Here is a 24485-nt window from a genome sequence, read left to right as displayed (position 1 = left end):
TAGTCCATCTGTTTCTCTACATACTTTGCTACCCTGTTCTTCAATGGTCAGGACCCCCATGGACCCCCACAGAGGTCTGACAAGGTAGAAGTGTCTAATAGAGTGGACAGCGAGTGGACACAGTGTTTAAAAACAAAATAAAGGATATTGGCCTTTCAATATAAAGAAAAAAGCAATTTTGGATCGTTTCTATTGGTCATTCAACACAAAAGGTTCACAAAACATAAAGCCCAGCTTTTAAATGGTCTGAACAGATCAAAACCAAAGAAAATGGAGGTTCTCATTTATGCCCAACACCCAAATTTGGCATGATTAGACATTTTGCATAGTTACAGTCATATGTGAAAGTCTTTGCACCCTGGTCAAATCCCATTGATGATTTGCTAAGTGGAAATATTTAATGCACCCTTCACAGAGAACATAATTACTGTTTATTTGCAGAATTTAACATGTTCTGTAAAAATAAAACACAAAATGGCCACACAAGGCGCAAAAGTTATGGCACATTTTATATTTTTTTATATGTTTCATTTTCCCCCCAACATGTTAGAGAAATATTGTCCAAGATTTCTTCTTAATGAAATAATTAAGATGTAAACAGTCACTGAGAGTGTTTTGATATAAAGAAACTGAAGAAAATAAAGTTACAAGGCATCAAAATGTGGCCTGTGCAAAAGTTATGACATGTTTTATACATTCTTTCCCAATATGGTAAAGAAGAATTCTGCAGATTTTCCAAGATTTCTGCTAAATGAAATACTTCAGATGTAAACAAAGTCACTGGGAGTGGTCGGATATAAAGAAACCGAAGCAAACGGAGTTCTGAAACTTTGATATGACAGCAACAGATACATTGTAAGGACAAAAGTATTGGGACACTCCTCCTAATTATTAGGTTCAGGTGTTTCAGCCACACCCTTTACTAACAGGTGTATAAAATTAAGCACACAGTCTTGCAGTCTCCATACAGAAACACTGGCAGTAGAGGGTCGTACTGATGAGCTCAGTGACTTAAAACATGGCTCTGTCATACAATGCCACCTTCGCCACAAGTCAGTTTGTGAAATTTCTGTCCTGCTAGATCTGCCCTGGTCAACCGTAAGTGCTATTATTGTGAAATGGAAGCATCTAGGAGCAACAACAGCTCAGCCACGACGCAGTAGACCATACAAACTAACAGAGTGGGGTCACCGAGTGCTTAAGTGCACAGTGTCTATCCTCTGTTGAATCACTCAGTAAAGAGGTTCAAATTGCCTTTGGAAGCAACATCAGCAAAAGAATCTGTCAGTCTGATGGATGAGTCTGGGTTTGGTGAATGCCAGGAGAACATTACCTGCCTGACTGCACTGTGCCAGCTGTAGAGTTTGGTGGAGGAGGGATGATGATATGGGGTTGTTTTTCAGGGGTTGGCCTAGAACCCTCAGTTCCAGTGAAGGGAAATCTTAATACTTCAGCACCAAGACATTTTAGACAATTCTGTGCTTCCAACTTTGTGGGAACAGTTTGGGGAAGAACCTTTCCTGTTCCAGCATGACTGAGCTTCAGTGCATAAAGCAGCTCCATAAAGGCCTGACTGGGTGAGTTTGGTGTGGGAGAACTTGACTGGCCCTCACAGAGCCCTGACCTCAACCCCATCAAACACCTTTGGGATGAACTAGAACAGAGATTGTGAGCCAGACCCTCTCGTCCAACATTGGTGCCTGACCTCACAAATGCTCTTCTGGATGAAAATCTTGTAGAAGCTTCCCAGAAGAGTGGAAGCTGTTACAGCTGCAAAGGGGGACCAACTCCATATTAATGCCTATAGATTTAGAAGGGGATGTAATAAAAGTGTAAAAAGTAAGAGCCGAAAACATGCCACCCAGCTGACACTCTGAGTCTCGTATTCCCCATCAGAGAGAGAAGAGAGAGATCCTCCCTCCCCCTCCCCTTCCTTCCCCTCTCCGAATGGCCTGTTGGCACCTCGAGTCAGTTTCCAGTCCAAGGCCGGCTGTCACATTCGCTCCTCTTGTTTGTATCACTTAAAGCACTGTGGGCATTCCATCTGTTGTCTAGTATATTCAGTTTCCCCAAACATAGAGAGACAGAGTCTCCGAGGAGATACAGTAGCCCTGCGTTCTAACACCGGCCAAGATTTCCCGGACAAAGCGGCGAAGCTGCCTTTGAACACGATGTGCGATAGTTTGCCCAGTAGGTCAGACACAGATTTCCCACAAAGAACAGCTTAATCTAATTCATCAACAAGCACACGTTCCTAATTCTCAGTTCTGGCGAATGCTCATTAGACTCAAACCACTCTTCAGCCTAGTGTTCCACTGTCTGATCAGCTTCTCTAACCGTCCCATTCATATTCAACAACTACATTTAGCATGATTAGGAAAAGAACATGCCAAGTTTGGGCACCCCTGGTCAAATTCCATGTTTTGATGATTTTCTAAGAGAAAAGAAGTACAATAAATGCATCGTCTACAGAGAAGACACCGCATATTTTATTGCACAGTTACTGTTTTTGCTATATTTTGCTGACTTCATGCCAAAGTCTTGGCACATTTCACATTTTATGCTTTATTTTTTTTCATAATGTTAAACGGGAATTCTACCAAATCAGAATCAGTCATTCAGAGTGGTTTTAGGTGAAATGCTCCATTTTAGAGACGCTTTCAGGGTCAGAGTTGTTCACAATAGAAGTGATAGGTACCAGATGTCTGAAGCACGTTAATGCTCTAAAAGCTCACAAAAAGGCTATCAAAGAGTTATAAATGTGCTGCCTGACTGTCTGAGACATTGTTTTATATTGTGAGATAAGATTTTTATTAGTCCCCAATAGCCCATAAGGGTTCTTTAGTAAAGAAATGGTTCTATATTGGAACCATGAACACTCAGAGAACCCTTTGCATGATTAAAGGGTTCTTTGCATCACAACATTGTTCTTCAGACAGATGGAGAATGTGTTTCATGTGGTTCTATATAGAACCTTTCAGCAAAGAGTTCTTCCACTGTTACTGGTTTGACATTGTAACAATAGAAGAACCCTTTTTGCGGGGCTATGTAGAACCCTTTTCAAAAAGGTTCTATATAGAACTCTAACTCAAGCCTGTGATATTAGTGATGGAGTTGTTTAGGCTGTTTGCTATCTTTTAGCCTGATAGCTAGGGTGCTGTGGTGCAGTAATACACAATTCATTTGTTGTGAGTTTGGCATAGGAGTGCATTTTGACGTATTTTACGCAACTCAGCCATTCAGATTTTAAGACTGGAACTATCCATTTTATAATAAAATATCAGTCACTTTGTTTACGAATACAAAATATCCAAATATGTATCCATGTGTGAAATAAAAACTACTCATTTTTATATTTTACAGTTAATCTTTCCAATGTTTAGTGCACTCTAACAATACATTTTGGTGGAATATATCTTTATATTAAATTTCACAGGCTGCCTATAAACAGCTTGTTGATGTCTACTGTACGTTGCTTGACCCAGATACCGCTCTCTGGCTGTGGAGGAGCAACTTGATTCCTCCTGACTCAGTAAGAATCTAATGCCTCGGGCTGTCACATGCTCCTCAGCCTCCTCTCCACACTCTCAAACGTTCAAGGTCAAGATGAGAAAAACAGTTACAGTAAATAACTTTCGCACTGCTCTGAAAACAGGCCGCAAAAGAAGTGAAGGACAGAGCCGAAAGGAAACTTTTACAGCAGGAGCAGCTTTGGTGAGCAGTATACAGTGGGAGGCCCAAAACTCTACATCTATGATAACAGGTGGAAGGACATGTTAATATGGGTAAAGATATTATTCTGTGTGCCGATCAACATATAAAGGTCTTTAAACGCCTTAAACAAGCACCATGAAAACCTGAACTATCACTACATCCGTTGTAAACATGCTCATCACATACTTTGGTGGTGCTACAGTATCTTGAGTTTTTCTGGTTTAAAGACTAGGACAACCCCCTTCTGATGATGTATCTTGAAGGCGGAAGGAACTTCTGGGGGGGTGGGCTGTTTTCAGACTTTTTTTTTAAGGTAGATGGCGAATGTAGTAGGAACGCAGATGGCTAACGTCACTGCTAGCAAGCTGAACATCTTATTGCAGCAAAATAACTGTAGTAACTTCCTTCAAATCATCATACACGTGAATGGATTGCTCAAATGACAGAAATGACTGGTCAGATGAGGCCAACAAGTGGAAAGTTAGCAAGTTATTGGGGTATTTTACCTCAGGTTAGCGTCTTTTAGCTTGCTTAAAAGGTCAGCAACTTGTCTCTGGTGTCCATTTTGTGCTGAATAAAGACAGAATTGCTGTTTTTTTATGATTTTGTTCAATGACTGAGGTAAGAATTACACCGACGTTAGATTGGTTGTATTTATGAGCCTATAGCTTTAGCCAACTACAGCTAGGATAGCAGTCAGGATTTGTTGACACCACATGGAGGCTGAATATTGTAGTGAAGAACCATTGATGAAGAACAACATGAAAACTATAAAACTGTGAATTCTGTCAAACTTATAAGGCTGAGGGATACAGTGATGTGCTGCAGAATACTGCATAACATGACAACTAACATTAAACTGTAGCTTTAGATGCAGCTTCAAAAGCTGGCTATATACAGGGTGATCAAAAAGACCCATCTGATTTTGAAATGATTTATTTCACTTATAAATCATTATAGAACAATGCAGTAAACTGTAAATGGTTTAGTTGAGTATAACATTTATTGTGTAATTGTACAAGTGCTCAGTATGAACCTCCACCAGCTGTATGGACATCAACGCCATAGTCAAATTTATCCATACTGGATTGAGCATGTTGGGTGTGGCTGCACTTACAGCTCTTTCAGTGCAATTTCGGAAATCGTCCAGTGTTGTGGAACCAACAACGAACGCTCTGAACTGTTGGAACTTCACTGCCGATGAAAATCACGTTGCACAGTTATGATGGATTCACTCTTATTGAAGTGGAGAACGCAGAGAGCTTTCTTCTCAGGGGTCTCCAGGGTCTGCTTCAGTCTCGCAGACTTAAGGGAGCCATCTTCCGGTGACAGTCAGAAACTCTATGACCCCCTCTTAAAATTGGAATGTGATTGGTTCCTAAATGCCTTACGGTTGTAAAAATATGGTGCTTTGAAATCGGATGAATCTTTAAGGAAATCTGTAAGGAAAACACCCCATTTTTGCCCATTTTAATTTTTTTACATAATTTTGCTGTCCTTTATATAGTGTGAAAATAAATAAACCTATAATAAAATAAATAGACCAATAGAAATGCCCCAGAGATGCATGCAGGCATGCATATAGGTATGTATACACACACATGTGTATAGGTATATATGTGTAAAAGACTGTGCTGTGTTTCTGAATGTAAGGGATATATATATAGGTCAAATTAGTCTGCTTGGGAGGAGTAAGGTGGTGGTGGTGGTGGTGGCAGGCGGGCGTGGGGGGGGGTTCAAATGAGCCAGATGCCAACAGCATAAGAAAGGGAGGGAGACGAGAAGCACTACACACTCAGAACAGTGACAGAAAGCTCAGCTGACTTTAAGTAGCTGCTTTGAAAGTCAGTCAAATTTCTTTTTCACTCTAAAACATTGAAAAGTTAGAAGGTGGATATATAATATCCTGAGAAGACAAAGAGGTGAAGGCTACTCATGGCTGTGGCTAACCTTCGTCCTTCAAGGGGCTTGGCAGCATCCTGGGAAATGGAGAGAGGGGACAATGAGAGAAGGAGAAGAGAAGGAAGAAATGGAAGTAGCTGGATGGACCTGAATAACACAGCGAGCTCCACAGGAGAGGATGAGGAGGTAGAGGAGCATCCAAGAGGCAAGGAAAATGGAAAGAGTGATCATCATAATGTGGCACTTGATGATGAGGGTGGTGATGATGACAGTGTTGCTACGTCTTCTGTCTTGAGTGATGATGATAACAGCAACAATACTTGTTCTGATGATCATGATGATGATGGTGGTGGAAGTGGTGACCATAATGGCAACAATTTTGTTCTTTTGTCGACCAGAGAAGATGCTGATGACACCGCAGCTGGAAGTGATGAGATCCACAGGTTGGGTACTTTCAATTCTTCTATAGATGAAAATGACCAGAGAACAGAAACCACTTCCAAACAAGGGTTGGAAATGGACGTTTCAGAGAAGAGCTCAGAGGATGAGGAATATGATGATCATGATGATGATGACACAAATGATGAAACCAGTGAGGAATATGAAGAATATCCAGAAAAGCTATACTGCCAGCGTGCCTACTCAAAGAAGGTCTTCCAAGCTTTGGAAGAAATGAAACAGTCCTCTTTCTTCACTGATCTCCTCATAAGCACTGAAAGTGGGTTTAGCTTCCAGGCTCACTCTCTGGTCCTGGCAGCAGTGAGCACCGTCATCCAGAAGATGCTCCAAGAAAGGAATGAAGAGAAGATGTTTCTACGTTTGGGTCCAGAGGTGTCTGGTTTGGGACTGTCTGCAGTGCTGGAATTTGCCTACACTGGAGCCATCACTGGTCTGGACAGAGAATCTTTAGCTCAGATTCAGATGGCCGCTCTCTGTCTTGGAGTCTCCAGGGTTCTGGAGCTCTGCAATAAAGAGGAGAAGAGGGGGAGAAAGAAAGATGATGGCAAAGAGATGGTGGAAAACGTATCTGTTGAAGAGGAGTTAAAGCTCAGTCTGGAGTCCATTAGGCAGCTGTGGGAAGAGAGAGTGGGATGTGATGTGGAGCTGGAGGCAGAAGGAAGAATATTTCGTGGTAAGATACGAACAAATCACACAGTTAATACAGCCTGTTTATCACAATGTTTCATGAAGGTCCCGTGGAAAAATTCCGAAACCCTTTTCTTGGCACAATTAGTACTGAACAGCAGTCGAAATAAAAGGTTAAATCACGCTTGAAATTTTGGTCTGAACACAAATACAGCCCAAAATTGTTCCGTCCAAGCTTGAATTGATCCATAATACAAAGTTTTTGGTCTGAAACTGACCCAAGCTCAGGAAAATTCTGTCAAAAACTGACCCAAACTGGCCCACCATCATCCAAAGTGCTTAAATGAAACCTGACATTTCTAATCATCTAGTGTTTCTAAGCATCTAGATTATGTTTTTAATCTACACACTTCAAGGGTTCTTTAGCAAAGAAGACGGTGCTATATAGAACCATGCGCACTCAAAGAACCCTTTGCATGATCCAAGGGTTCTTTGAATCTTGAAAAGGTTCAGATCGATGGAGAATGTGCTGTAGATGGATCTATATAGAAACTTGTAAAAAGGGTTCTGTATAGCACCGAAAAGAGCTCTGCTATTGTTACAAGCTCATAACAATAACAGAACCCTTTTTGGTGCTAAAGGTACCCTTGAATCATTGAGTGTTCATGGTTCTATATAGTACCATTTTCTTACTAAAGAACCCTTGAGGAACCTTATTTTTTAAGTAGTTTGTTGTTGTTGTATGTTATGCAGTATTCTGTAGTGCAGCATGGCATCCCTCAGCCTCATCAGTTTGCCAGAACTCACAGTTTTTCATCATTTTTGTATTTTCCTTCATTCTCTCAGTATAATACCCAGCATACATCATGCAATTGTAAATTCCTGGGCTGCTCAACAAATCCTGACAGCTAGACTGCTGGTCTAGGGAATTTAGCTCAGGGGTCGCAACCTAAATGTTAAGAAGAGCCATTCTGTCCTTTCAGCAAAAATCAAACCACCTTGGAAGCCACAACATTTTATGTCCATTTTACCATCTTGGCTGTAAATATGTCTCAGTGTGTGCTGATGTCCTAATATAGACTAAAAAATATAATCTAAATGAAAGCGCACTTTCATTCTCTCTATGGCGCCAGAATGTAACTGCTGCACCATTTAAAGTAGAACAGGACAATTCGAACAAGAAGCTGGTGAATGAGAAACTGACTTCAGCTTCATGACTTTTTAGTGTTTGACAGTTTCTCATTGCAAATTAAATGTATCAGGAAACCAGCGGGAGTGATTATAAATGCAAAAGTCTCCAAATTATCGATGTTGGTCTCTCTGGAACTCTTTCTCTTTGCCATTTCGTTAGCTACTAGCTACACGAGACTGTTGTCTGTGTTGCTATGCTGGGCACAGGCTTATGTGTAATATTTCTGTTAAATAACTAAAACATGAAATGTAAACCTGAAAGTAATGGGTATTCCTTTTCTGATCATTCCCAGCACACAAGGTCCTCCTGATTGCAAGCAGTGACTACTTCCATGCCATGTTCAGCAGCGGTATGAAGGAAAGCCAGCAAACCTCAGTCGCCCTGCTACTGGTAGGAGCACCAGAGCTGGGAATCCTGCTCGAGTGCTCGTACAGTGGTACTCTGGCTCTGGACTGGGGTATCGTGTTTGAGTTGACCTGCACTGCCCTTCAGTTCCAGTTCCAGCCTGCTCTCTCGCTGTGCCTCAGTTTTATGCAGCAGGAAATGGATGCCCACAGTTGTCTGGATGTAGCAGCCTTTGCTGAGGCTTATGGGATGAGTGACTTGCAAGACATGGCGGAAGACTTTGTCCTTAGACATTTTGAGGAGGTAGCGGCCACGCTGAAGTTCCAGGACCTTCCAGCGGAGAAGCTGAAGACATACCTGCACAGCAATTCTCTTTGTGTTGCATCAGAGCTGCCTGTCCTCAAGGCAGTCATATCTTGGATTGGGGCCAATCCCAGGAGACGAGTGAGAGAAGCCAGAGAGCTGCTGGCAACTATCCACTTTCCCCTTATGACCTTCAAGGAATTCAAAGAAGTGAAGGCCATAACCTCATGGCCAAAAGTCAGCACTGAGGACCTCTACGACTCCCTGCTAGAGGAGTTCTGTTCCAGTACCTTTAATGTCCACTCAGACTTCAGGACCTACCTTCCAAAAGAAGCCCTGGTCCTTGTTGGTGGTGAAAGGATCACAGAAGACTTTGATAAACGCACACCCTGTAGGGAAATCTGGTTCAGCAACTCCTTCCGTAACCACGTTGGCCTAATGAAGAGGGTCGAATGGAGGCTGCTGGGAGACTTGCCTGAGAAACCGAGATTCAGTCACAGTGTTGGAGTGATAAGAGGAAATCTTTACATAGTTGGCGGACGCCACTATTATGGAAAGACCGACACCATGAAATGCACCTATAGGTAGTACAGCAAGTTTCTACTCAATTTGCATGAAGTTCAAAGATCTTTACTCAGTTTTTCTGGTTCATTCCTGCCATATGCCCTTTACTACAGGTATGATCCCATGCAGAACAGCTGGCAAAGGTTGGCTGATATGCAAGAGCGAAGAAACAGCTTTGCTCTTGTGGTTTTGGATGAAAGAATATACGCCATAGGTGGAGACAAAGATTCAGAGGCCAATATAGAGAGTGTAGAAGCTTACTGCCCAAATATAGACTCTTGGAGGTAAGAACACAGAGATTTATGTTAATAATTACACTTAAAGGAGAATTCCTGAATAAAATGTATGCGCAGACAGAGTCATTCAGAGTGATTTGGTGTGAAATGGTTAAATGTACAGACTGATTTCTTTACAGTGGTGGTGATAGGAACCAGGGGTCACCATGACTACAACACAAATAAAGACATTTTATTTACATTCCAAAACCACAAGTGAACCTACAAGAATAACTTTTCTTTTGGGGACTATTTTGCCGTACGATGCCCTGTATATACCTGTGGCATGCACCTGTCCCCTGAGCCCCGATGACAGCTGTGAGAGCCTGCAGGCAGGTGGGGCCTGAACAGCGAGCAGTGATGAAGCCTGGCGAGGATGGCGGTAAGAGGAACACAGCGAGTCAGGTGTGACGGCATGTGAGTCCCGAGCCCCGCCTCCTGGGTGCCGCTTCTGGTCCCACAGTGAGGCCACTTCAGTTTGCCTCATGTTCGGCCCGGGTGGACGAGCTGTGGAGTGGTGACAAGGAGGCAGAACGCGGAACTCGGAACTTGTGCGCCGTTCCCCCACTCACTCGCTGTGTTCCTCTTTCCGCCGTCCTTGCCGGGCTTCGTCACCGCTCTGTGTTCGGGCCCCGCCTTCCTGCAGGCTCTCGCGGGTGTCATCAGGGCCTGGGGGGGTGGGTGCATGCCACAGTACCTCTCTGCCAAGAATTGCATCTTGCATCACATTTATAACCATTTTCTTTAATAACTTTATATACAATATTTCTAAGGAGATTAAACAGAAGATAATCTACTTGCATAAGGAAGAGGAAAAGTAAGTAAATGAATAAATGAATGATGTTAGCAAGACCTTTAAGACATTCTGTTCTGATTCCTTCTTTAGCTATGTTCACCCTCTGGACCAACCCCTAAGCGGCCATGCTGCCAGTGTATGGAATGGAAAGATCTTCATCTCAGGGGGCTTTGACTGTAGATATCAGTGCCTGGTATCCATGCTGCTCTACCACCCAGACAAAGGTACCACATACCTGGCGGACATGTCCCAGAGCCGGGCCCAGCACTGCATGGAAACCTTTCAGGACCGCTTATATGTAGCCGGAGGAGTCTCTGATGCTGGCGGACAGGTGGTTGATCAGCTGGCCTGTGAGTTCTATGACCCAGTTACTGACTTCTGGGCCGCCATTATGCCCATGTCCGTCCCCCACGTCAGTGCAGCATCTGCAGTGTTGGAGGGAAAGATCTATATCATCGGAGGCTACTGCCAAGAAGACTACAGCGACACAAGGCGGGTGCACAGGTACGACCCTGCAACACAGTGCTGGGAAAACATGTGTGGAACGCCGGGCCCCACCACTTACATTGCGGCTTGCGTCTTGCCTATACCTCCTCACCTTAGGCAACTATAGAGAAACTGACTGGCTGACTGATGCGGCGTGTGCAAAAGTTTTGCCACCCCGGTCAGGTTCCAACATTTGCACATTTTAATGGACAATTGCTGTTATTTTGCTGATTTGAACACATTTTGGGGAAAAAAAAACAAATACGTAAAGTTAGATGTTTTATTTGCCATTATGCTAAACTCAGCAAATACAAAATTAACACAACCATATTTCAAAACTCAAATTACATATTTAGTTGATTTTTTAAGTGAAAATAGGCCAATTTATGTGCACAATTTCTATTCATATAAATTTAAGGTTCTGGAATGAGCATAAAATATAAAATGAAAATGAACATAAAGTATGTATCATAATGTATCATAACCTTTGCACAGGCAACATTTTATGCTTTATTTTCCCCCCAATGTGTTAAATTTAAGTATGGTCCCTGTATGGGTTGTGTCTGTTTATTTTCACTTTGAAAAAGCACCAAAAATTTGATTGGGACACCTAAACTTTTTCATATGACTCCATGGAAATGCTGCCCCACACTGCTAAAATGTTGCATTTTTTTGTATTCATATGTATGGAAGAGCAGGGTTAGTTGGCACGTTGTTAACTTTCAGGTCAGGATGAGGAGCTTTCACCAAAGTGTAAAATAAAAATGATTGCTCTTTGGACCAATGTTCAAAATCCCTGAAAAACAATGAAAAACAGTGTTTATTTGTATTTGCTTTAATGTTGTGCCAATCTTCCCCATGTGCCAACTAATGTACACAACATGAACTAAACCTAAACTAAATATTTTGTGACTGTCTTTTTGAACTACAATGTTCAGCTTTTAATTGTTGGGTTATGCTAATGTATGATATGTCTGAGATATGTGGCAAAGAATGAAAACTGTGCCAACCAACCCCGCTCCCCCAGATACATGTGTGCTAATGTATGATATGTCTGAGATACGTGGCAGAGAATGAAAACTGTGCCAACCAACCCCGCTCCCCCAGATACATGTGTGCTAATGTATGATATGTCTGAGATACGTGGCAGAGAATGAAAACTGTGCCAACCAACCCCGCTCCCCCAGATACATGTGTTTTATCAGAAATCAAGGTACTTTTGAGCTTTAAATCAGAATTAAATTTGAATTCCATCTGCAAGAAAAGGCCTTGAAAGTTTTATTCTAGAAGTGGTATTCTTGTTATCACCTATGTAATAATCTCACTGTGTTTTTATTAGCAAAATGTATTTTTATGGTAGATTGCTTGGGAAAATGTGATAAAACTAGCTTGGTTGGCAACACTTAATAATAATAATGATAGTTTATAAGACATCTGTTAATTATTACTAAGTAATAAATCATGAACAAGCCAGGTATTAGTCATTTATTATTAATTAATGGATTCACATAAGTTTATAAAAGACATAAAAGCTGTTACCTCACAATAAAGAAATGAGCTTCTATGTAATATTTAACAAATCATTGCCTGACCTGTATTTTAATCATTATTCGTTTATAAAGTTTGCCTACATGTGCTAATACATGCATTTTCTCTTACTTTATAATTAATAAAGCGTGAATAAATCATCAATTCAGGTAATTCTTCTTCTTATTATTATTATTATTATTATCAGTTTGTAAACACTCACATAAAATATTCACTAATCTCCACTATTAGTGAATATTTTATGTGAGTGTTTACAAACTGATAATAATAATAATAATAATAATAATAATAACAATAAGAAGAGGAAGAAGAAGAAGAAAAAGAAGAAGAAAAAGATATGTGTTTTGTAAACCTCAATAAAAATAATGCTAAAAACTTCAAGCCTCCAAATGATTTGGTGAACATTGACCAATAGCAGTGATTTTCTTGGTTATATTTTACATATTATGTATAAATGATATATAATCTATCTGCAGCATCTTTGTGAAACCATTCAGTTTCTGTAAATATCTATAAACGACCACAAGTCATTTTGCAAACTTCACTTTATGCTAGTTAAGCACGTCGGTGTGATATTTTCAGTTTTATTGAACTTAAAAACAAATACTGCAAACAAAACATGAAGCAAATGATGACAGATAAAAACAAACAGCAACATAAAATAAAATCCATAAGAAAAATACTGAGTATCAAAATGTCCAAAATATGTCGCAAATACAAATAATGAGTTAAATCAACTTAATTCTTCAAAAAGATTACTACTCATTTTCTGATATTAATTTATCACTAATTTTGCCATTTTTTGCTTCAAAAAATCTGTTTGCTGATTTTGCTGGTATATTTTTTTTTGCTTCTGGACTCTTTCTTTTGCTTCTGACTTTGGGCTCTTTTTAAAAAGGGGTGGGTCTTAGAAGTGGACGTTATCTTGCACTCTCTATTAGTCAGCTGATTTGGAGTGACAGGCCTCCTGAACACGTGGCCAATTAACTCCATAAAACTGCCCCCTGCTGTCCTATTTATACCCTGTTAATATTCCAGCTCAGATCTATAATTCTTAAAAAGATAAGCTTGATTTTTCCACCTGAGGGGGAAAAACTTCAAAAACCCACAACTGAAAAATCAGCATTGAAATTTTGCACTAATGTGTAAACTGTAGTTTTTGCTTGAATTTTGTTCATGGAAAACTATGAAAGGACCTGCTAAGCCCTGTGAGTTGGCATCGACTGAACAAGAAATCCTAACCCTAGACTTATAAATGCAATGAAGTGCACCTTAGGGCCCCACTTTACATTGAGCTTCTCTAATAACAGTGTCATTACACATTAATTAATACATTTAACAACAATGGAACTACTATTTACTGTTATGGATGGATTACAATATATAAATACATGTGTATCAACTTCAGTTTTCACTCATGTAATCTTAATAGTTGCAACAGCATATTTTCTCCTATGTAATTACATATGTATAACAGAGTGAACTGTTTTTTTCCTCAATTTTATGAATATTCTCACAGTTACTAAGCACAAACAAATACTCACAGAGAGTTTATTAACAGAAAACAGCTAATTGCTAATACTTTGGGTATATTTGGTAACATTCATGTTCATTAAAGTATAATAGTGTTATTAAATAGGTTGAGTCTAAACAAAGGCCTACTGTTAAAAGCATAGTGAGCAAAACACTTGAAATTTTTGAACTCTGAACAATGCATGAAAAGGGTTTGTGCCCAAACATTTGACACATCCTGTTTATACATACATTGATGGTTAACATTCATTAAGCTCTGCTTAAATTAAGGCCTTATAATGCAAATTACAGTCTATAGGGGAAACAATGAAAAGACGTTCTCTGCAAAGTGCTCTTGGAACAAAACTCATGTTTAGCTTTATGATATCAATTCCTAGATTTATGCAGGACCGATATAATCATCTTGTGATCTTGAGAGGTGATGCATTAACCCAAAAAGAGGTCTATTATACCCATAGCTGCTATACAGTATTATTGTTGGTAGCTATTTGAGCCATTTTTAGAGATACACCACATAAAAAACAGCCCACATCATGGAAAAGTGAACTTTTTACATATATAAGTCTTAAAGGCACAGTAACAAAAACAGGCTGTTTAATTCTAAGGGACGAAGAGAGTTTGGAAGATGGTCAGGTAAACATGAACTACATATAACCACATGAAATCCATAAACAGACCTCAAGAAAAGTGTAAGATTTGGGCTACAGCCAGAAAGAGGCTGTTCACACTGTCATTAAATGGGATAAAGCAGATACCCAGTGAAGGTGGAGTAGTTGTAACGGTAATCCACAAAGACCCAGGAGCGAATCCAGAGCCGCATGTGCACCTGTTCTCCAGTGTCCAGTTGCATGACCGCTCCGTTCGACGCATTATCGTTTTTCTCCCCTGAATTGTACTCATATGACGATACGAATCGTGAGCCGCCTTTAAAGATGCTCAGACCCATGTCGTGGGAGGCGAAAGCATTTCCGGAGTACCTGAAGTAGTACACTCCTTTAACAGGGGCTGTGAAGACACCTGGAACAGGACAGGTAGACTGAATCAGAAGGTAGATAGATAGATAGATAGATAGATAGATAGATAGATAGATAGATAAACAGACAGAAAGACAGACAGACAGACAGACAGATAGATAGATAGATAAACAGACAGAAAGACAGACAGACAGACAGACAGATAGATAGATAGATAGACAGATAAACAGATAGATACATAAATAGATAGATAGATAGATAGATAGATAGATAGATAGATAAACAGATACATAGATAGATAGATATAGATAGATAAACAGAGAGAAAGACAGACAGACAGACAGACAGATAGATAGATAAACAGACAGAAAGACAGACAGACAGACAGATAGATAGATAGATAGATAGATAGATAGATAGATAGATAGATAGATAGATAGACAGATAGACAGACAGATAAACAGATAGATACATAAATAGATAGATAGATAGATAGATAGATAGATAAACAGATAGATACATAAATAGATAGATAGACAGATAGATAGATAGATAGATAGATAGATAGATGGATAGATAGATGGACATTTTCCTTCCAGCTGTAATTCACAATTACTTGATGTTTGTTTAAATTTAAAAATAAAACAGTAAAAAATGTAGCCACTCTTTAAAAAGGTTTAAAGTCTTGTAAAGTCTCTTTTAAAGTCTCGGAACCTAATTAGCTTGTTAAGCCTAATAATCATTAGGCCACTGATGACTATTGTGGAGTGTAATCAATTCTCTGACTCTTCAAACCTTGTGCTAACCTAACACCTGATGCAAGAACTATTCAAAACTAAGGCAAAGAATATGCATTAGGTTACACCGTAATGCTTAAGTATTGTGTAGAAACCTGTTGTTCCATCGTATGCGCCTCCAACGTTGGTGAGAACTTTATCAAATATCAGTTTCGTCTCGGAGGAGAATGGCCCCCGGTGTGAGTTCACTGTGGAGGTCATGGAAGCTGTGAAGGCCACTTTAGGACTCTCTGGAAGTAGAAGCAGCAGCAAAGTATTAGGAAGCATCCTTAGTTTAATGTGATCTCTCACACAGATACAAATCCTGACTTCTGCCAGAAAATAAAAGCTTAAAGAATGCAAATTTTAACTTCACCACTGTCAAGCCATGTATGGTCTGAAATGGTGAAATCATGGCTAAACATGTAGTTGTTTTCAGAAAAATCAAGGCATGCATCTTTAGTATCGTTGTTTTTTCCAAACAAGTGGACGGCCATTCAAATTAAGCCTATTAAGTAACCGTCAGGTAAATCCTGCAGTGGCATTGTCTACAAAAGAGGCCTTAGTCTAAGATTTTCTGCTTTAGAGAACCAAGCGTGAAGAACATCCCCACAATTTAGAGCAGGGCTGCCTAATGTGTGGACTGCAGGCCAAACTTTGTCCATAAGTGTTTGAATTGGCCCAATTAGAGAAGAAACATACTTTTATACTAGGTATAATCTACCTTTTTTTTTTCTTCTAAAACTTTACTTTTGATTTTAGAAACAAAAAAAAAATAGTGTAATGTTTGAAAAATATATTTTGAAACCTACCTACCAATTTATTTGTATATGCACTTAGCAGATAAACCTTGCACTTTGGCCTGCCAAGACAAAAAGTGGACTCTTGTAAAGGTTCTAGAAAGAACCTTTAAACTAGTAAAGAGCCTTTACATAATTACATCTCATTTGCAAACAGTTCTTCAGGGAACAAAACTGGTTCTTGGAGAGGACCTTCAGCACTTACCTTCGATCTGCTGCTTCAGATTATACACCAAACTCTTTTGCTCGGTCAGTTCACTCTTCACAGCATTGAGCTGTTCGGTCAGTCCCTCCACCACAGCCTGGAGCTTCAGAAACTCAGTGTGGATATTCAGTGCTGGCTTCATGAAATCCACCTCCTCACCTTCACAAACACACAGCAGCGTGAACAGAAAGATCTGAATCAGCTGCATTATTGCTGTTATAGTCGTCGCTTCCCTCACAGCAACTACAAGTCAGTGGTCGTAAAGTCTGAATGAAGTCTGACGTTGGTGTTTGTGCATCTCAGTATTTGTAGTATGTACTGTTGGTTAATGATTGCTAGCCTTTTTGTTTAGAGTTCAGCAACTGTGTCAGTTCAAACTGAAGAGATAAAAACTTTCCAGGATTTCACAAGTTAGGACGATAACCCAGATATTTTCTGACTGGAAATGTTCCTGTATCTTGAAATGATTTGAAGGTGTTTGTTTTAAGCTTTAAAAATTCTAGTGTCAGAATTTTACAATCTATCCTAAAAGATAGTCAGCCAGTGCAGCTCTTTCAAAACAGGCGTGAAGAATTGTAGAGGATATATTGTTTTCTTAAGTAAACCCAGTAAAAAGAGCCAATATTAACAAATTTCTCTGCATCCCTCTGAGAGAGCGATATTTCTCAAAAGATAAAAACCCTATTTTAGTGTTTAAATGTGGGTTAAAGCAGAGGTCAGAGTCTAAGATCACACCCAGGTTTCCTACTTGCAGTTTGGAAAGAAGCTTTTTTTCTGAATTTTACTTCCAAAGATCAGTATTTAAAGATTTTTATGATACAATTATAGTAATAAAGCCAGTCTTGATTTTCAAAGCATAGCTTGATTTTGATTAGTCTCCTAATGACACCATCTAGAGCAAACATACACAGACAGAAAAACAAAGGCCCTAAAACTGAAACTTGTGGGACTCCACAAGAAGCATTAAAATCCAAATAATCCCAAACACATTCAGAAATGTTAAGGTCTGGACTCTGGGGTGGTCAGTCCATTGTTCAGCTTCTTTGTTTGATGTGTCTGTCTCCTTTTCTCAGTGAGGTTCTTCTTGAACAGCTACACATCCTTTCAGACCCACAGCGCTGAGTCGTCTTCTCACAGTGGAAGGATGGACAGAAACACCTGTGGATGTTTTCAGATCTGAAGCAGCTTGATTTTCTCCTCTCTCTCAAAGATGAAAGCTTTAAGTGCTGTTTATCTGATGGGGGCAGTTTTGGTGTCTACCAGGTCTTCCACGTGTAGCTTTTTGAACAGTTTTTCACATTTTTTATGCCTACTTCAGTTATTAACCTGTGCTGGTCTGCACCATCTAACTTACTGTTGTGCCACCTGACTTTTCAGACTAATTTCAAATATCTACTTAAGACAACTGTAGAAACCTTGGAACTTGAATTTATACAAACATGTTTTCAAATAAATAAACATTACTATAATAATTACACATTTTAATGGTTCTCCTGAGGTCAGACCACCTGACATGGTAAACTGAACCATTCTAACCACAACTTAAACATCACATTTTTTACTAAATCTGTGAAAGGGCTGCTGACCTTGGCACTGTACCATGAAAATCATTTGGGGTTTTCTTTATGATGCAACACACTGGTTACTCTTTTGTAAAAGCATCTTAAAATAAAAGCGTTTTCAGGTTGTGCCCCCGGACATTTAAGGAATTAAGAGCTTGCAGACAAAAGTATTTCAATGAGTTGAGTACTTTTAATGTTGCCCAATTTTGCCACATGGTCTTTATTTTAAACTTTTTCAAACATAAAATCATGCCAAACTATTTTATTTAGATTTTTATATAAGTAAATTACCTTTTTTGGTAGTTTACTTAATCAACATATCTGGTTGGATGGCTGCACCACCTGACATTCTTAGACTTTTGGAAGCAAAAAAAAAACTAAAATTAATTTTATATGGGTGCACTTAAAAATGGTTTCACATAAAAGAGCCATTGTTAAATAACTTGATATACTGCTGATGATATTCTCTATCACTGCCATACAGTGATCTGTAATACCCATATTATTGCATCAGTACTATAGTGTAATAAACTATAGCAACTGTCTGAATTTACTGTAAGATTCTCATAGACATTCTGGTGGTATTATAATAGATCTTTTTAATGATGGCATATTAATGTTTCCATTTTATTAGATCACCATTCAACATAATAAAAGTATAATAAGAGAAACTTTAAAATGGAGTTTAGACTGACTTATTCAGACTGGTTTCTTAGCAGCATAGAAACATTGAACAAAAGCATATAACACAAAGCAAACAAAATCAAATGTGTTGTTATCCGAAAAGAAAAAACATGAAATATCATCTCAGTTTAACAACTACAACACCCTGCTGTTTTTTTGTCATTCAGTTTTCCCACTGTTCCTGATTTTGAGGTAAAGAGGAAGCATATTTGAACTTTTTTCCCTTCAAGAGGGATCCACAGTGAGGGTGCTCCATGTGCTCCAAGCTGCACTATGTACGTTTTGGGGATTTGGAGACCTCTCTGGTGGAAATATGTAAATGCACAAAATGTGTGGAGGAACATTTTGTAGCGTGGGACCCCTTCCCCGAGGGGATGAATCGAATGATTGAAAGCACATTCAAAGAGAACTCAATTGATGTATGTAAACATGTAAAAAAATAATAAATATCAAGATAATGTGCGTCTCACAGTGCCTTAAATTCCACTGATTTTTCAGCACCTCTGCATATTAGACAGTGAAGATGTAAGTCATTCAGAGTGAAATGCTTGGGTCTAGAGAACCTCTTTACAGTGGTAGTGATAGAAACTGGACGTCTGAGGAGTTTCAGGGCTCTAAAATCTCCCTCACAGAAAGTTTTTACATGAAATGGTTCTGCATGACGTCTCAGACATTGTTTTACGATAGTTTTGAGAAGCTTTTGGCCTGAAATGCAGGGTGTTCTAAGGCAGAAAAACATTTTTTTATAGATTTCCACTATTTTACCATCAATATTAGATATTAGCGCTCAGAAGACACTTGTAAAATGTCTTTATTTGTGTTGAAGATGTTGTGACCCCTGGTTCCTATCACCACCACTGTAAAGAAATCTGAGTCCCTAAGTTTCTCTACAGCAAACTATTTCATACCAAATTACTGAATTATGCAGAAAATTTGAAAAATCTGTTTGAGCTTTTTGTAACTTTCAGTTACTTTAATCTGCGATTGTACCAGAAGTATCTTAACTTAAGCGTTACCTTAACAGCATTTTCAACAGAGCTTTCTGCCCCTCTCACTTTCTCAAACATGCAGGCAAGCGGAGCAAGCAGGCCCGTATATCTGTGACAGGGCCTGCCAGCTTGCCCATGTTCTCCCATCGTTGAGTGACGGGGTCATAGCGATGCACCAGCCTGGCCTCACTGTAATCTTCCTGGCAGTAACCACCCAGAATGTACACCTTCTCCTCCAGGACGGCAGAGGCTGCTCCCACATGGGAGAGGGGCAGAGGAGTAAACATGGTCCAGGAGTCAGTTATAGGATCATAGCTTTCACAGAGCAGCTGGTCGGTGTAGAACTTCCGCAGGTTGCACACCCCTCCAGCCACATAGAACCGGTTGGCCAGGTTCTCCATGCAGTGCAGGGCCCGGTCGTGGGCCATGTCAGCCAGGTAAGTGGTGCCTTGTTCTGGGTGGTAGAGCAACATGGAGACCAGGCACTGGTACTTGCAGTTAAAACCTCCCGAGATGAAAATCTCACCGTCCCAGACGACAGCTGCGTGGCCACTCAGGGGCTGATCCAGTGGGTGCGTGAAGCTAAAAGGCAGCAGCCAAATATCGATCAAGAAGTATTCTGTCTCCAAAAACACTAATGATGAATAAAAGCTTGTAGGTAACGATTAGCATCATACAAATTTCATACTGCAAACTGGCCTATGCAGCCTTTTATGATCATAAATCAAATATACTAAAACCATATAATGCTTTCACACATCATTTTGAGAAAAATTCTGAAGCAAGAAACTGACAGAACATTATTATTATATGCAGACATGGATAATTCTACTGAATTGGTGGAAAGTCAGAGTTCAAAATATACTTTTGATGACTGTGTTAAGCTGGAAGGGCATTTTGCTGGCATTGTTTGGGTCGACTTGTCTCCTTAGAGTAAACAGTCACTGTAAACCAATAAGAAATTATTCTGACTGGTTATCTTTATCCTCCTCTTGATGGAAGCGGTCTCTTTCAGAATGCCCCCATTTACAGAGCACATGGGTTCAATGAATGGAGCAGAAAAATGATGTAAATCATAAGCTATGGCTTTCGCATTTACCAGATCTTAACCCAGCTAAACATCTTTGAGATTCCCACCATCAACAAAATGCCATTTGAGAAGAGTGGTGTTCCATCTCTCCAGAACAGTTCCAGAGATATGTCGCATCTATGCTGAGGTGCACTGAAGCTGCTCTGGTGGCCCAAGAGCTTACTAAGACACTTCATGTTGGGTTGGCCAAAAATGATCACAATAGAAAGAATCAATGTGGCCATGGTGGTTTAAAAGGTTTACAGTAGATAAATGAAAGCTCTAATCAGTTAATACAGCTTAGACTTTGTCCCTTACCTCCAGGTGTCTGTGTCTGGTGAGTACTTTTCCACGCTGTCCAGATTGGTGTTGATGTCTCGGTCTCCTCCAATAGCGTATAGGCTGTCTCCTCTCACCACCATTATAAAGTTACTCCTCTTCTCCTGCATGTCCGGCAGTCTCTCCCAAGAGTTTTTTAAAGGATCATACCTGCGTCAGAGATATGTGAATAATGCAAATATGGATAAAAGTGTAATTAAATTGAATGAAATTCAACATAAAGTCTTTGAAAGTGACTTTAAGGAGCAAAGTCAAACTTGGAGACTAGTGGCTACTTGCACAAAGCATGTGGTGTACACTGGATATGTGGTGAGTGCAAAATGTGGTGCAAAAATCTGCTCACAGTGGAGATAGGAGCTAGATTTATGGAGCATTTAATGGATACTAATAACTCTGACATAACTAGGTTTCTATACAGTGGACCACCTCAGATGACTGTTTACATCTCAGTGACTTAGTTATGCAGGCCTCTTTAAGATGACCACAGGCACCAGTAATTCCAAACAAAGGGTTAGAGTTTATAAAAAGCTTTATACGACAATAAAAAGTTGTAAATATATACCTGTAAGCAGATTTCATTGTGTCCGCTTTGGCATAGTAGTGGCAGCCTCCTGCCACGTAGAGCTTCCCATTGAGGACGCTCACTCCATGCCTGAACCTGGCTTGCTCTGGTATTTCCCCCAGAATCCTCCACTCAATCTCCTTCACCAGCCCTACGCCACTGCGCATGGAGTTTGCGAACCACAGCTGCCTGCTTGGGAGCCGCAGGCCATTGTCTAGCTGGTCACCGCCAACGAGAACAAGGGCATCTTTGGGGTGGCGTACACGATCCCGCACCTTGGAACAGGACCCTCCAAATCCGAACTCTGTCAGCGCCGACTCATACAGCTCTACATCACTGTCACTATTGCATTCCATCTGCAGGTTGATGGCTCGGACCTCGCGGAACTCGCGGAAGGTCATAAGCGGGAAGCGCACTCCTGCCATCAGGTCATGCGCTTGAGGCAACCTCTCGTCCGGCTCGGCCTCGATCCACGTCACCACAGCCCTGAAGACGGCCAGCTCAGATGGAGCGCACAAGCTGTCTCGTCTTAGGAAGTCCAGCAGCTTCTCAGCTGGCAGGTCCTGGAACTTGGGAGTGGCCGCAACCTCCTGGAAGTGTACAAGGACAAAGTCTTCGGCTATCTCGAGCAAGTCGCTTATCATGTAAGCTTCGGCAAAAGCAACTACGTCCAGGCAGCTGTGGACATCGATGTGCTGCTCCAGGAAGTTGAGGCAGAGCGAGAGTGCAGGTTGGAACTGGAACTGAAGTGCGCTGCAAGTGAGCTCAAAAATGCAGTCCCAGTTGAGAACCACATCCCCTCTGTAGCTACAGTGAAGAAGGGCTTCCAACTCACGAGCCCCTATCAAAAGCAGGGTGACTGAGGCCTGCTGGCTCTCCCTCATGCCACTGCTGAACATGGCACGGAAGTAGTCGCTGCTCGCAGCCAGGAGGACCTTATGCACTGGAAGTGGACAGGAAATGCATTAATCTGAAGAATCTTTTCATGATGCCAGAGGTTCTTTGAGTGTTCATGGTACTGAAGAACCTTTGAAGAAGTGTGTATAGTTACACTGATTATTTTAAATATCTTTTCTTTACAGTGGTGGTGATTGAAACCAGGGGTCGCCATGACTACAAATATAGAGATTTTATTTACTATCCAATACCACCAGTGAACCTACACGAGTTTTTATATGTGATGTTGATAAAAGTCATGAATCTGAAAAAATACATATTATTAGGAACTATTTTGCCCTACAACATCCTATATGTACCTCCTCGCTGTAAACATACATAAAAATATATGTTTTAGGCCAAAATATTGTCTCAAACAATGTCTCAGACATCAGGCAGTGAATTTAGAACTATTTCATGTAATAACTTTCTGTGAGGGAGCTTTTAGAGGTGGATGTCTGGTTCCTATCACCTCCACTGTGAACAATTCTGATTCTCTAGAATGGAGCATTTCATACCACTTACCACTGACTGATTTTTTTTACGAATTAACTATTTAATAATGCCGTTGGTGGAAAATTCTTTGCATAATTGGTGGAATTCCTTCATTCTTTTGTGGCATTTTATATCTCCTTACCATGGTACACTTTTCCTTCAGCCTCCAGCTCCACATCACAGCCAACTCCCTCCTCCCAGAGCTGTCTGATGGACCGTAGACTGGCCTCCATCTGTTCTTCAGCAGAGATCTTCTTTATCTTTTCCACCTTCTTGCTTCCATCACTCTCTCTCTTCTTCTTCTCCTCCTCATCTTTGCAGAGCTCCAGAACCCTGGGGACCCCCAGACAGAGAGCGGCCGTCTGAATCTGAGCCAAAGATTCTCTGTTCAGACCTGCGATGGTTCCAGTGTAGGCAAACTCCAGCACTGCAGACAGTCCCAACCCAGACACCTCTGGACCAAAACGTAGAAACTTCATCTCTTCATTTCTTTCTTGGAGCATCTTCTGGATGACGGTGCTCACTGCAGCCAGGACCAGAGAGTGAGCCTGGAAGCTGAGCCCGTTCTCAACACCCAGGGTCAGGTCGGTGAGGACGAACCACTGCCTCAGTTCCTCCAGGGCTTGGAAGACCTCAGTTGGGTATGTATCTCTGTTGTATGTCTGTGTTTCCTGTTGCTCATTCCGCCCAAGCATCTCTTCGTCCCCTTTCGTTCTCCCATTCCTCATGTTCTCCATCTCTTTCTTTTCTTTCATCCCCATTCTGCTGTCATTGTAAGCCTTGATCCACTTCAACCTCCTATTCTCCTCCTCAAACTTCTCCCCTCCTTCCTCCATCACCTTCTTTCTTCGTTCTTTCTCTCTTCTCCACCTCTCCTCCCATTCCATGGGCAGGTATCGCCTTGTGAACTCCATGCTTGTTGACAGTCTCTGCACACAGATGAACCAGTAGGTGAACCTGCTTGTATTTAAATTCAGCTGCTCCTAACTTGGACCCTTTATTTTCTCTTGAACCCTTGAGTGCTCACGTGCCACCTCGAGAAACTCCCGGAGTAAACAACGTTCTAATTTTAGGTTGTGGGTCAGTAGATTGAATGTCTGTTGACCTGTGGTCTTTGCAGCTTTGGCAAGACAGTTGACAAGGCCAGACCGAGACCCAAACAAATCAGGCCCCTTTCGAGACCGAGACTTGTCTTAACCCCTCAAAATCCTAGGATGATTAGATACTAAGGCTAATTATTTAGCAACTACAGGGACTTCAGTGCAAACTGGCTGAGCTATTCTTAGGATATAAAAGTGTGTAATAAAACTTTGGGCCCACCAGTGGGCCCTGACCAGTGGTTGATGACCA

At 40.7% G+C, this 24485-nt stretch overlaps 3 protein-coding genes across 3 annotated transcripts; 1 reads left to right on the top strand and 2 right to left on the bottom strand.

The window, feature by feature from the left end:
* The first annotated feature begins 5437 nt into the window (after positions 1–5437).
* On the top strand, positions 5438–11089 carry LOC118816745 (kelch-like protein 33). The gene is made up of 4 exons (XM_036583311.1): positions 5438–6748; positions 8187–9126; positions 9220–9390; positions 10268–11089. Exons 1-4 carry the CDS (start codon positions 5650–5652, stop codon positions 10788–10790), a joined length of 2733 nt encoding a protein of 910 aa, XP_036439204.1. The 5' UTR covers positions 5438–5649; the 3' UTR covers positions 10791–11089.
* A 1044-nt stretch (positions 11090–12133) lies between these two features.
* On the bottom strand, positions 12134–16800 carry cbln11 (cerebellin 11). Its single transcript, XM_036583321.1, has 3 exons — positions 16500–16800; positions 15611–15745; positions 12134–14761 (listed from the first exon to the last, which is right to left on the bottom strand). Exons 1-3 carry the CDS (start codon positions 16705–16707, stop codon positions 14478–14480), a joined length of 627 nt encoding a protein of 208 aa, XP_036439214.1. The 5' UTR covers positions 16708–16800; the 3' UTR covers positions 12134–14477.
* Positions 16801–18622: 1822 nt separating this feature from the next.
* On the bottom strand, positions 18623–24079 carry si:ch211-63p21.8 (kelch-like protein 33). Its single transcript, XM_036583517.1, has 4 exons — positions 23278–24079; positions 21705–22647; positions 21122–21292; positions 18623–20316 (listed from the first exon to the last, which is right to left on the bottom strand). The coding sequence occupies exons 1-4, from the start codon at positions 24047–24049 to the stop codon at positions 19797–19799; spliced, it is 2406 nt and encodes an 801-aa protein (XP_036439410.1). The 5' UTR covers positions 24050–24079; the 3' UTR covers positions 18623–19796.
* Between the last annotated feature and the right edge of the window lie 406 nt (positions 24080–24485).

The sequence above is a fragment of the Colossoma macropomum genome, unplaced genomic scaffold (genome assembly GCF_904425465.1).
Source record: "Colossoma macropomum unplaced genomic scaffold, Colossoma_macropomum, whole genome shotgun sequence".
NCBI classification, from domain to species: Eukaryota; Metazoa; Chordata; class Actinopteri; order Characiformes; family Serrasalmidae; genus Colossoma; species Colossoma macropomum.
Note: the sequence above shows the minus strand (reverse complement) of the source record. Positions and strands in the feature narration are given on the sequence as shown.